The 12447-nt window shown below is 38.2% G+C and overlaps 1 protein-coding gene across 3 annotated transcripts in view; it reads right to left on the bottom strand.

Annotated features, from left to right (window-relative positions):
• Window positions 1-206: 206 nt before the first annotated feature.
• haus8 (HAUS augmin like complex subunit 8) overlaps window positions 207-12447 on the bottom strand; it is a 151738-nt gene continuing 139497 nt past the window's right edge. For all 3 annotated transcript variants that reach the window (XM_060846617.1, XM_060846618.1, XM_060846616.1), the window contains exons 13-15: window positions 11933-12074; window positions 7156-7282; window positions 207-1458 (exon numbers count right to left, since the gene is read on the bottom strand). In XM_060846617.1, coding sequence (XP_060702600.1) covers window positions 1350-1458; window positions 7156-7282; window positions 11933-12074 — 378 coding nt within the window. In that variant the 3' untranslated portion in view covers window positions 207-1349. The remainder of the gene's footprint in view (window positions 1459-7155; window positions 7283-11932; window positions 12075-12447) is intronic.

The raw sequence follows: 12447 nt of genomic DNA, 5'->3' as shown, positions 1-12447 counted from the left end.
TTGGGGAACAACTGTGAACGAATTGGAGTAAACAAAAACTATTTCTTCTCAAGCCTTGGTGTGATCTGTTCGTAGAACTCCATATTTTCTATGGGCCTCGTTGAATTGAACTGAATTTGCGAAACAGACATTTATGACTTAATCAGAAAAAGCCCTTGGGAATTTAGTATTTGTGTATATAGTCCTATTCACAGAACAGAGTAGATTTAAAACAATATTTTTTTTTAAAAACACGATTTAGAGTTTCATTTTATTTAGAAGGCAAGGAGTATAAGACTGACTGGATTAGCAAATGTGCAAAACTGCCTTTCTTCAAATCCATTTCCACCTTGAGCCACCATTAATGAACTTTTGGACACCTGAGTGAAATGTAATTATGGCAAAAGCAAGATACATAGAACCAGCACAAGGAGCATATTACATCAGAAATAAAGAAACTTCAAGGGAATACACATGACATTAAATAGCCAGAGTTGTCAAATATTCTAAAGGAAGATACTTGTACACTTCTCTTCAGTCACTTCCCTATTTATTAAAACTACTGGATAATGGTTAGCTAAGAGATGTGTTTGTGTAATCTTGTCCCTGAAGTTTCATTTGACTGAGCTTTAGTGCTTAAACTAATTGATGACTAATCTCAGACGTCCAGTTCAAAACACCATAAAGATAAAAGACTGTGCAGAAAGAGGCCCTTAAAGAGATGAAACATGCCTGAAAAGTGCAACAATGGTTTTCACAAAAGAAAAACTCATTATTTCACCCTTGTTTGCCTCTGTGAGGCATAGAACCTTCAAACCAGGCAGCTGGATTACCCAACCAGGGACAAATGTTTTATTTTGCAAGGAGACTGCCCAGAAACAACCACATCAGGATTTTTTTATTCCTTAAAACAGGACACTAGGAAAAAATAAATCACTCTCGCAACTCAACTGATGCAAACTAAGGAATGCAGAGCGACAATCAGTCAATTTTACGTAGGTTAACTAGCACAAAAAAAAATGTAGAAACTGCTAGTGAAACTCAGCAGGTCTGGCAGTATCTGTGGGAAGAAAGCAGAGTTAATGTTTTCAGTCCTGTTCTGAAGATTCATTGGACTTGAAACGTTAACTCTGCTTTCTTCCCCCACACACTGCCAGACCTGCTCATTTTCATCAACAATTTGTGTTTGTTTCAGATCTATAGACTCTGCAGTTCTTTATTTTATTATAACAAGCACTACACGCTCATCTTCCGGATCATATCCAAAAAAGAACATTTGTTGGCTGATTGCATAGATAATACAAGATGATAGATTTTATTATACATAAATGAAGTGTTATTTATAAAAGGGAAATAGGCTAAGTGAAAATTCATTTTGCTGATACTTCCATCCCCAAGGCTTCTTCGTCCAATTCTTGATGCAGCATCGTAGTCTCTCTGCTGATGCTAGAGGCCAGTTCCTCAATCTTCACAAAGAAACTGTGAAAGTCAACACAAAGACTTTTTAAAGAATGAAATGACATTCAATTTAGATAAGGATCTTGGTTAGAATCCAGCTAAAACATTTTGACATCTTTCATAACAAGCAAACAGAACCAATGAATCAGTCAGAAAACCATTTAGCCTGCACTGTAGCATGGTGGGAGGCTCAAGGACCATGATATATTCAGGATACTAGAGTTTCATGTTGCAATAAAAAAAAAGAAACAGCATTAATTTCCAACATTGCTAGCATTGTTGCTGTCAAAGTAAACAACATTTGGAATACTGTTAAGACTCTTCCAATGAGGCTTTTATAAAAAGGAGTCTGGCAGTTTTTTTTAAACCTTTCTCTCAACTGTTCTCCCATTTGCTCCTGATAAGAATTCCATGCTGAGGAAGAAAGCTTCACAAATACTGACCAACCTCAAGCACTGGTCAAAGAAGTTCAAAAATAACAAGCACTAAATTAACTATGGGGAAATAGATAGTGACAGATCCAACCAACAACTTCCATTTACACAGCACCTTTAATGCATTAATCTCCCAGGGCATGCTTCAGAAGTATAATCAGACAAGAACTGACACCAAGCCAAAAAAAGAGATATTATGATGAAGGTATGTTGAGATTGTTTGAAAACGTGTGAAGAGTAAGGAGGAAGATATAGAGTTCTACAGCTTACGGAGGGAATTCAAGAGCTTATTGCCTCATTGACCACTTTGGAGAGTGTATCTTCAGGCAGAAACATTGAGTGGGGATTTCAGGAGATTCCAGAGTTGGAAGAATATATCTCCAAGGGTTGTAGAACTGAAAAGAGGAAATTTGGGATTAAAAAATGGGGCACAGCCGCAAAGTGGATGTAAAGGCTGAAAAAAGTTCAATATGGTAAATCTGGAATGATGATGACAGAAGGGAAATCCTATTTTTCCTTCTAGATGGGAGACCAGTCAGATGAGCATTGGGATGTGCGAATCTAGAGGCAGAAAGAAATAGATGGAGGCTTCAGAAGCACATGCTTAGTGATGGAGGCGGAAATAAGTAGTCTTTACCATGTAGAAGATGCAGGGTTGATTAATTCAGCTCAGGCTCAAAAAAAAATACTAAATTTACAAACAGCTAGTTTTAATCTGGAGACAGCATGACAAGGCCCACAAGGCTTTGGGCCAAGTGCTGGAGATGGTATTAAAATAGTTAGGCAGTTGTTTTTGACTGGTGCAGACGTTACAGACCAAAGTTCCCTTTTCTGTGCTGTCAACTTCTATGACAGTGGCTTGGCAGGAGATTGAAGTCACTGATGAGGTCTCAGATATGGTCTGGAACTGAGACAATGCCAGTCCACAATCTTTAAACGGAGGAAATGCAATGCCTCTGGGACTGGACATCCTAAAACTAAGATGGCAACACAGAACTCAATCTGATCTAAAACATGTATACTTTTCCAGAAGCAGGGAACAGATAGTCATTTGGAATAGGACATTTCTGCCCAATTTCTCAGCTTTCTACTTCCAAGACGACATAGATGTAGCACTGATACTGCTGCCCTAACAGAGATCAAGGAAATAGTCAATTTATATCTCCGTTGTGATTCTCAGTATGAATGCACTTCGTGAAATTGTAAGAGCTGATCTCATTACCAGTACATTGGCATCACAGTATGATTCATTTTGCATTTAATCTGGTCTTTAAGTAACTATTTTTGGAAAGGACTACAGGCAGTTCAGGGTCAAGTCAGATTAATTAGTAGATTGCTGGCATTTATGTAATGGATCGCAAGTCTCGATACATAGACCCTGGCATATTTCACTTAATAAGCAATATCACATTGAACAAACTGGAAACTCCTTTAGGGATAGTTACACTAAAATTTATGGCACATAGCGTATCCAATCAAACTAGCATGCACTCAGGTTTCATAGGATAGGTATGAAACCGCAGGTATTGCTAACTGTTGCATGGTTTCAGAATATTTTTATGCATTTCATGCTAGTGAAGAACTGAGGGGGCAGGACAATCTGTTCTATATTACCATTACACATGCATCGAGCACCAAAACAGAAATTGCTGGAAAATCTCAGCAGGTCTGGCAGCATCTATGTAGAGAAATCAGAGTTAATGTTTCAAATCCAGTGTCCCTTCTTCAGAACCATTCTGCTGGACCCGCTCAGTTTTTCAGCGATTTCGGTTTGTGTCCCGATTGCCAGCATCCACAGTTCTTTTTGTTTTTTTTGTTCATGTGCATTGTGTTTTGGTTTCTCTCCTTTTCCTCTTTGATAAGCAGGACACAGCCAGACTTTATAAACTTCATCACAGTCACAATGAAGGGGGCAAAGGGTTTACTCTTAACTACTGCATATAAATAACAAAAATAAAAAACGATCAGAATCCCATGTTTATAACAGCCCATTCAATCAACACCTATTTGGTGATCAAGGCCTGAGCTCAGATTCAGATATAAAATTTTCTGACTTATTAGTCGTAATACTAAGTAAATTAAATTTAGTGCAATAAATGGAATCCATATCATATTCTATAACTCATCTGGCACAGTTTCCAGAATACTAAGTTTGTAACTAAAATTAAAATGAATACTTATGATTTTTAAAATGGAATCAATACGATGCCAAAAGTGCAATCACTCAGTGATACCACTTCAAACTATACCAATTTTATTGTAATGAGAAACTTGTTAAAAAGCTTAAGAAACTGATTTTTATTGCCACAGTGTATGCACACTAACAATGAAAACACTAGTAAAAATAATAAATCTGAATTGAGTTTTTTTTTCCTGAAAATAAGTAAAACATTAAATTCCAATATTAAGAGGTACAGAAAAATGAAAATATTTATTAACAGGTTTATTGTACTGTTAAAAAGGTGCAGCAGGGAAAGCTGTCTTCAGAATTAGCAATAATGTTTACAGTCTAATTTAACAAGGTTCCTTTGCATTGCACGGACATCCTTGCTTAGGATAAAACAGATGACAGTTCAAATATTATTAGCACTTTTACTGGCATCGGCATAAAAAGAAAAAGGTGTTTGTTCATAACTGCTATTTTTAAAGTTTTAAAAACATGGCTGCTACTAAGGCTTCTTGCCAGTAATTAATAACAGTGAGATTATTCAACAACCAAGGAAGGAGAAACTATAGAAGTAATTTACTAGCTTGCCAGATTCTCACTAGAATTTAAACACTAAGTGATCCCAATTCATCTTCCTATAATTCTCTCTCAATAATGTTAACTGCTGTAGTGGTTCTGTTCGCCGAGCTGGAAGTTTTTGTTGCAAACGTTTCGTCCCCTGGCTAGGAGACATCAGTGCTCTGGAGCCTCCTGCGAAGCGCTTCTTTGATGTTTCTTCCGGTATCCTAGAGGCATGGCATTCATCCACAAACTCCATCAACAAACACATCGACCTGGACCCAATATACCAACCACTACAGCGGACAGCTGAAACTGACACCCGGAAGCGGCAAGGACAGACCACTATAAATACCGGAAGAAACATCAAAGAAGCGCTTCGCAGGAGGCTCCAGAGCACTGATGTCGTCTCCTAGCCAGGGGACGAAATGTTTGCAACAAAAACTTCCAGCTCGGCGAACAGAACCACTACAACAAGCACCCGAGCTACAAATCTTCGCACAAACTTTGAAAATGTTAACTGCATTTGGGAAAGAAACCTCAAAATGTTCTAAATTTATCTATTTGAATCCATACCATCTTGATCAACTATTTAAGCAGTGTTATAGATTAGTTTTCCCATGCCACTTATAACCTCTACCCTTCAGGCTCACAAAGGAGTTCGCCACAAGTTTTGCAATTTCAATAACAATATAAATCCAAAATCATATTCAGCAAGTGTCAAATGGCTGATGACTATCATCTTGTGATTTAGAGTTTGGATGTGAAATGGGTTGATTAAAACTAAACCATTTTATGTGAAACCATAACCAAATGATTAACTTACTAGGCTGAATAAATCTGGTAGCAATATTGCCATAAGTTGTGTATTTTCAATCAAGTATTAAATTGAATAGAAATTATGTATTTCCTCTGACCCAGGTGCTGCACCATTTCATTTTGTTCCTCATCATAGAAGCACAGAACAATGAAACAATGGGTGAGAGAGAAGTTTGCAAGAGGAAACAATTTTCACAGATTACACTAGGAATACCTGAATTTTTTTTAAACATGCGATACCAAACTTTTCCACTCAAATACCTGCATTTAAATTGTATTTATGCATCTACAGTGCTGATCATCCGCCTCAAAATCATCATTTTTTTTTTCATTTTCACTCCTTCATTTGAAGGAGGTTCAATAATAATGCTCTCTGCTTCAGCAAGGAGGACCAGGAGCATTTTACTTTTTCAACTGTTAGGAACTCAACACAATTCAAGAATGGATTCAAGTGCTTGATAAACAAATGGACAACTTTTGAATCAATGTAGAAAACACAGTAGCCAAATTGCATGCAGCTGGGTTCCAAGGACAGAAAATGAATGAATGGTAAATTATCTGTTTTTGTTGCTTTTGGGTTTAGGGAGCAATACTCACAGTAAACCACATTCCAAATCGGTGGAATCTTTAACACTCACCCAAGTACAGAATGCTTTAACAAATCTAAAAGTTAACATGAAGCACCAAAGCACTCCTTCAGTATGGCAATGAAGCGTTATTCTAGATTCAGCAGAAACTCAAGTTTACACTGAAGCTTGAACCCACAATTTGCTAATTCCCACAGGCAAGTATGTGAGCCAAGCAGGTTCTTCTCCAAGAGTACCAGATGTCAACTTTAACATTTTAAAGACACTTGGAAAATTCATATTAGCAAGGTTCTGGGTTTCAGCTTTCAAAAAGATAATGAATAGATTTATGACGTGACATCCAAACCACTGGTAAAAATATTTATTTGCATGAAAATAGAATTAAACACTCATTGCAAATTAGACATTTTTTAGAAAGTTCTGCATGAACTAATATTTGTAATGTCTTTGCTTTTAAATGTTGGACTCTAAAACATATCCTTTATTTTAAAAGGTTATGCTCACCCTAAGAATTTTCACAGAAGCTAATTCTTTTATCAGAGTTGATACCTTTCTTGCGCATCCAAGCTTGACATCACAGTTGCTTTTAGCTAGATGTAATTTATTTTGTCTGCTGTATTTTACAAATACACATTCATATGTACCTTGTTTATTTATTCACTGGAGGGCAACGCTGGCTAGGCCAGCATTATTGACCATCCCTAATTGCCCAGAAGGTCAACCACATTGCTTTGGATCTTGAGTAATATGTAGGCCAGAACGGGTAAGGATGGCAGTTTCCTTCCCTAAAGGGCATTAGTGAACCAAGTGGGTTTTCCTGATAATCTGCAATGGATTCGCGGTCACCCTTAATTTCAGATTTTTACTGAATTCCACTACCTACCGTTGCTGGCTTTGAACCTGGTTCTTTGGATTAACAGTGCAGCAATAATACCATTAGGCCATTGTCTCCCAACATGCACTCATACTTAAGCACAAGCACCCACTCACACAGTTCTTTAAATCAACTGTGAGGAAAAATTACTGAAAGAAAATTTACAAAATCAGATTAGCGCAGACAAAGAAAAAGTAAAATTGAGGTATCTAAAGTAATTAGGGAGAGCAGCTAACAGCTAAACTCTAATTTTTTAAGAAAGGGATTCTGCACCAATACCTTTTCATCTCCGTATCAGTCAGTGCAGCTACTTTTCCAAGTTCGGTTCCAGTTTTTGAATTTTGTCTGTCAGGTCCAAGTTCACCCAAAATCTGATATGTTGTTCTTAGATGAACTTTCAATTCCTCTGCGAAGAGAATGTTGGCTTAATTATATCACAAGAACAAAAACTACCTATATAAAGCCTAAGAAGAGGAATCTTTGATTCTTTTTCTGCACAGAAAAACACCTGTTTACTGGGATGTTACTCCTTTTGGGAAAATCAAATGAATTTAAGCTGCATGCACACGATTATAATGACTTGTACAAATTGTATTTACATTAACAGACAGCCAACTAACTTCTGCAACTTCTCCAGCAACCTGAAATGGGCTTCCTTACAGGCTGCCTCAAACCTGCTACGTACTAGAATGTCCATCTGCATCTATGACTAAAAAGGTGCAGGGAGACTGGCTGCTGCATTAAAGCAGTTACTTTTTTTTTCATTTCTGGACCTGGAATTGAAATATACAGAAAACCAAATCAAACAAAGTGTCCTCTGCGTGGAAAAGAAAAACTACAAAGAAAACAAGATCAACACAGCTCAAACTGGGAACAGGTCCATCACAGAAAACTGACCCGTCAAAGCACTTAGCATCCTGCTCTGTATTGCGGGAATTGAAACATTATTCTTCTGGTGCAGTGAAAAGTGCTTTATTAAGTTGACAATTTGTTCATGGGATGCAAGCATTACTAGCTAGGCCAGCACTGAAGCAGAGACACCATGACCAAGGCAATAACAACTGCTGCTGCACAATCAAATCACAAACCTACATTCAACTGAGAATAAAAGGAGAGATAAAGAGTGATCAGGTCTCCCGCATTATAAGTAATCAACTACATGGGTCAGGAGAAGTGAAACTATCTTGTATAGGAAATTAGCATAATACTTCAGGGCATGTCCTTGCAGCTCCATTGGCAGGAACTGATAACTTGCCATCTATCTAAGGCTTGGCATTGAAAAATAATAAAGTACCCCATAAAATAAGTTAAAAGTCTAATAAAACTGCTTATGATGTATTACTCTCAAACTACAAAATATAAAACAAATGCACACAGTTAAACGTGGCAAGGAGACACTGAATTAATACAATGCTTCTTTGCATCAAAATAAAATTTATGTGAACTTTTTGCTTGATATTAAATCAAATCAATGCAGCCAAAAAGCCTGAGAGGAAATTCGGCTTCCTGAGCCAAGTCCAATCCATGACTCAGCTCACTGGAGACACATTTAATGGAAGTTAGAGCAGTTCCCTTTATCTCTCCAGTACTTGGAAAATAACAATAAATTTTTCGCTATAGCTTATTATTATCTGCTGAACATCCTATCTGGTAGCAGAGAAGGAAAAAAAAACCATGTACAGTTTTATAAAGGTCCCTCAGTGGTCCTTCAGTTGATCAAGTGAAACATCTAGTGAGGAACAAGGCAAGTTTGATCATTAGACTACGATGAATTAATTGACTATTGTGCAAGTACATACTGGATCCTGGGGAGCACTGCCGAACAAAAAGACCTTGGGAAGCAGGCTCATTAGTTCCTTGAAGGCTGAGTCATTGATAGACATGGTAGTGTAGAAGGCATTCGGTACACTTGTCTTTATTGGTTAGTTTAGGAGTTGGGCGCTCATGTTGCAACTGTACAGGACATTGTTTAGGTCACTTTTGGAATTCTACATTCAATTCTGACCTCTCTGTTACAGGAAAGCGGTTGTTAAACTTGAAAGGGTGCCAGAAAGATTCACAAGGATGTTGCCAGAATGGAGTGTTTGAGCTATAGGGAGAGTCTGAACAGGCTGGGACCATATTCCCTGGAGGATGGGAAGCAGAGGGGTGACCTTATTGAGTTTTACAAAATCATGAGAGGCATGGATAAGATGAATAGCCAAGGTTTTTTATTTTACCAAGGTAGGAGAATCCAAACAAGTTGAGAAGATTTGTAGTTCAAGTTGAGGTTTTGGATGTAGGCTTGCTCGCTGAGCTGGAAGGTTCATTTCCAAACGTTTCATTACCCTACTAGGTAACATCTTCAGTGGGCCTCAGGAGAGGCAATGCTGAAAATTCCTGCTTTCTATTTACAGGTTTGGGTTTGTTTGGGTTGGTGATGTAATTTCTTGTGGTGAAGTCACTTCCTGTTGCTTTTCTCAGGGAGTGATAGATGGGGTCCAACTCGATGTGTTTGTTGATAGAGTTCCAATTGGAATGCCATGCTTCTAGGAATTCTCATGCATGTCTTTGTTTGGCTTGTCCTAGGATGGATGTGTTGTCCCAGACGAAGTGGTGTCCTTCTTCATCCGTATGGGAGGATACTAATGAGAGAGTGGGTCATGTCTTTTTGTGGCTAGTTGGTGTTCATGTATCCTGGTGGCTAGTTTTCTGCTTGTTTGTCCAATGTAGTGTTTGTTACAGTCCTTGCATGGTATTTTGTAAATGATGTTAGTTTTGCTCATTGTCTGCATAAGGTCTTCAAAGCTCATTAGCTGCTGTTTTAGTGTGTTGGTGGGTTTGTGGGCTACCATGATGCCAAGGGGTCCGAGTAGTCTGGTAGTCATTTCCGAGGTGTCTTTCATGTACGGGAGAGTGGCTAAGGTTTCTGAACATGTTTTGTCTGCTTGTTTGGGTTTGTTGCTGAGAAAATCGGTGGACTGTGTTCATTGGGTACCCATTCTTTTTGCATACACAGTATAGTGATTTTCCTCTGCTCTGTGTAGTTCCTCTGTGCTTCAGTGTGTGTTGGCTCATTGAAATCATATTCTGATGCAGCTTCGTTTGTGGGTGTAGGGATGATTGCTTCTGTAGTTCAATATTTGGTCTGTATGTGTTGTTTTTCTGTGGACGCTGGTTTGAAGTTCCCCATTGGCTGTTCGCTCTACTATGACATTGAGGAATGACAGTTTGTTGTTGTTTTCCTCCTCTTTAGTGAATTTTATGCCAATAAGGGTATTATTGATGGTCTTGAAGGTTTCCTCTACTTTGTTTCGTTTAGTGATGACAAAGGTCTCATCCATATAGCAGACCCAGAGTTTGGATTGGATGGTTGGCATAGCTGTTTGTTCAAGTCTCTGCATTACTGCCTCTGCTAAGAACTCTGATATCGGTGATCTCATGGGTGTTCCATTGGTTTGTCTGTAGGTTTTGTTGTTAAAAGGTGAAGTGGGTGGTAAGGCATAGGTCCCCTAGCTTGATGATATTTTCCTTGTTGAAGAAGTTAGTGGTGTTTGGTGTGTGTGTGTCTTTGGGTCTTCTAATAGTGTAGTCAGTGTTTCCTTGGCCAGGTTAATGTTGATTGAAGTAAATAGGGCTGTTCCATCAAAGGAGACAATTATTTCATCCACTTTTCAGTGTCTTTGGTCTTCAGGAATTCTTGGGTGGAGTGGGGAACTTCAAGCCAGCATCCACAGGAAAACAACAGAATTTTCAGCATTGCTTCACTTGAGGCTCACTGAAGATATTACGTAGTAGGGTAACGAAACATTTGGAAATGAACCTTCCAGCTCAGCGAGCAAACCTACATCCAGGAGAGTCCAAAGCTAGAGCACATAGGTTTAAGGCGAGAAAGATTTAAAAGGGACCAAAGAAGTAACATTTTCAAGCAGAAGCAGTGTGAGGAATGAGAAAGTGGCTAGTACTATTATAACATTTAAAAGGCATCTGAATGGGCATAATGAATAGGACGTGTTTGAAAGGATACAGGCCAAATGTTGGCAAATAGGACTAGATTAATTTAGGACATTTGGTTGGCATGGACGAATTGGACCAAACACACAGTCTGTTGCTATGCTGTACAGCTCTATGATTCTATGGTCCCATCATGACTCAACTGTTTCAAGGATGCAGCCTATATACCAAATTTGTCTGTAAAGTTCCAATAATTGAATAGTATCTCAGCATTATCAAACATGACAATGTTTGTATTTGTACCCGAGCACAAAACCAGCATTGAAGAATTGCAACTAGACATGGACTTGTGAAACAAGATTCCAGCACCATGGGGAACAGTACACTCAGTCCTTGTTATCTGTTGATTCACTATCCAGTGATATGTGTATTCTTGAAAAATTGGCCTTAGGCCCCATTTTCTTTTCCTGATCACATGGTTCTTCAGTGTAAATAAGAGGTTACATGGTCCTAAATAGCTCACCCCATATCCTTAGACAGAGCCCTCGTTCGGGACTCCCTATTCACTGGGAACATTTTTCTAGCATTTACCCTGCTAGTTCTATTACAATTATATAGGTTTCTATGAGACTCCCTCCTCATTCTTCTAAACTCCAGTTACTATAGTTCAAACTGATCTAGTCCCTCTTTAGGTATCAATCCTGCGAGTAAATCTTTGTTGCACTCTCTACACAGCCAGAACATATTTCCTCAGATAATGAGACTAAAAGTGTATATCATACTCCAGGCGTGGTCTCACTAAAGCCCTGTACAACTACAGTAAGACATCCCTGCTCCTGTACTTTAATCCTCTTGCTAGAAAGACCATTTGTCTTCTTCACTACCTGATGCACCAGCCTGATTATTTTTGGTGTGAAAGAAAAAAAAACACAAGTATGCCAAAGCCACTGAAACATTTCTGCTGCTTCCCCACCTAACATCATTTATTCACAAACTAAGAAGTAAATTTGATTTGCATTGCTCAGTTTATTTTGCCTTAATAACACATCATTCAGAAGGCAAATCCAGAATTATTGCATCCTCTACATCAAAAAGTCAAATTTGTCCAAAGACTTAAGCCTACCCAAAAACTTCTGCAGATCTTCCGATATATAAATGTTCTTTGTTTGAAGGCTATGCCTTGTTGTATCAAGAGCATTACTGAAGGCTTTGTATTGTGTTTTGAACTGCTGAATAGATGCCACCACAGGTCTTAAATGCTCCAACTGTAATAAGAATCAATTGAATGCATTATTGTAAAGCCAAGTGAAAAAAAAAACTGGTTGCAATAAACAAATTTCAACTATAATCCAAGATTTGTAAAACATTCAACAACACAGATATCCACTGATGTGACACATTTAGACATTGAACAAGCTTTCAATAAGGTCCTATACAAAAGAGTTGAACAGAATTTGAACCATAGGATCAGGAGAATATACTTTTAAGGAGTAAGAACCAGTTAACAGACAAAAATCGGAGCAAAAATAAATAGGTCATTTCCAGATTAGCAGACTGTGACTAATGGGGTAGCACACAAGAAGAGTACCTGGGCTCAATCTATATTAATGATTTGATTGGAGAGATTAAACTTAACAC

This window comes from Hemiscyllium ocellatum, chromosome 28, assembly GCF_020745735.1.
Source record: "Hemiscyllium ocellatum isolate sHemOce1 chromosome 28, sHemOce1.pat.X.cur, whole genome shotgun sequence".
Classification (NCBI taxonomy): Eukaryota; Metazoa; Chordata; class Chondrichthyes; order Orectolobiformes; family Hemiscylliidae; genus Hemiscyllium; species Hemiscyllium ocellatum.
Note: the sequence above shows the minus strand (reverse complement) of the source record. Positions and strands in the feature narration are given on the sequence as shown.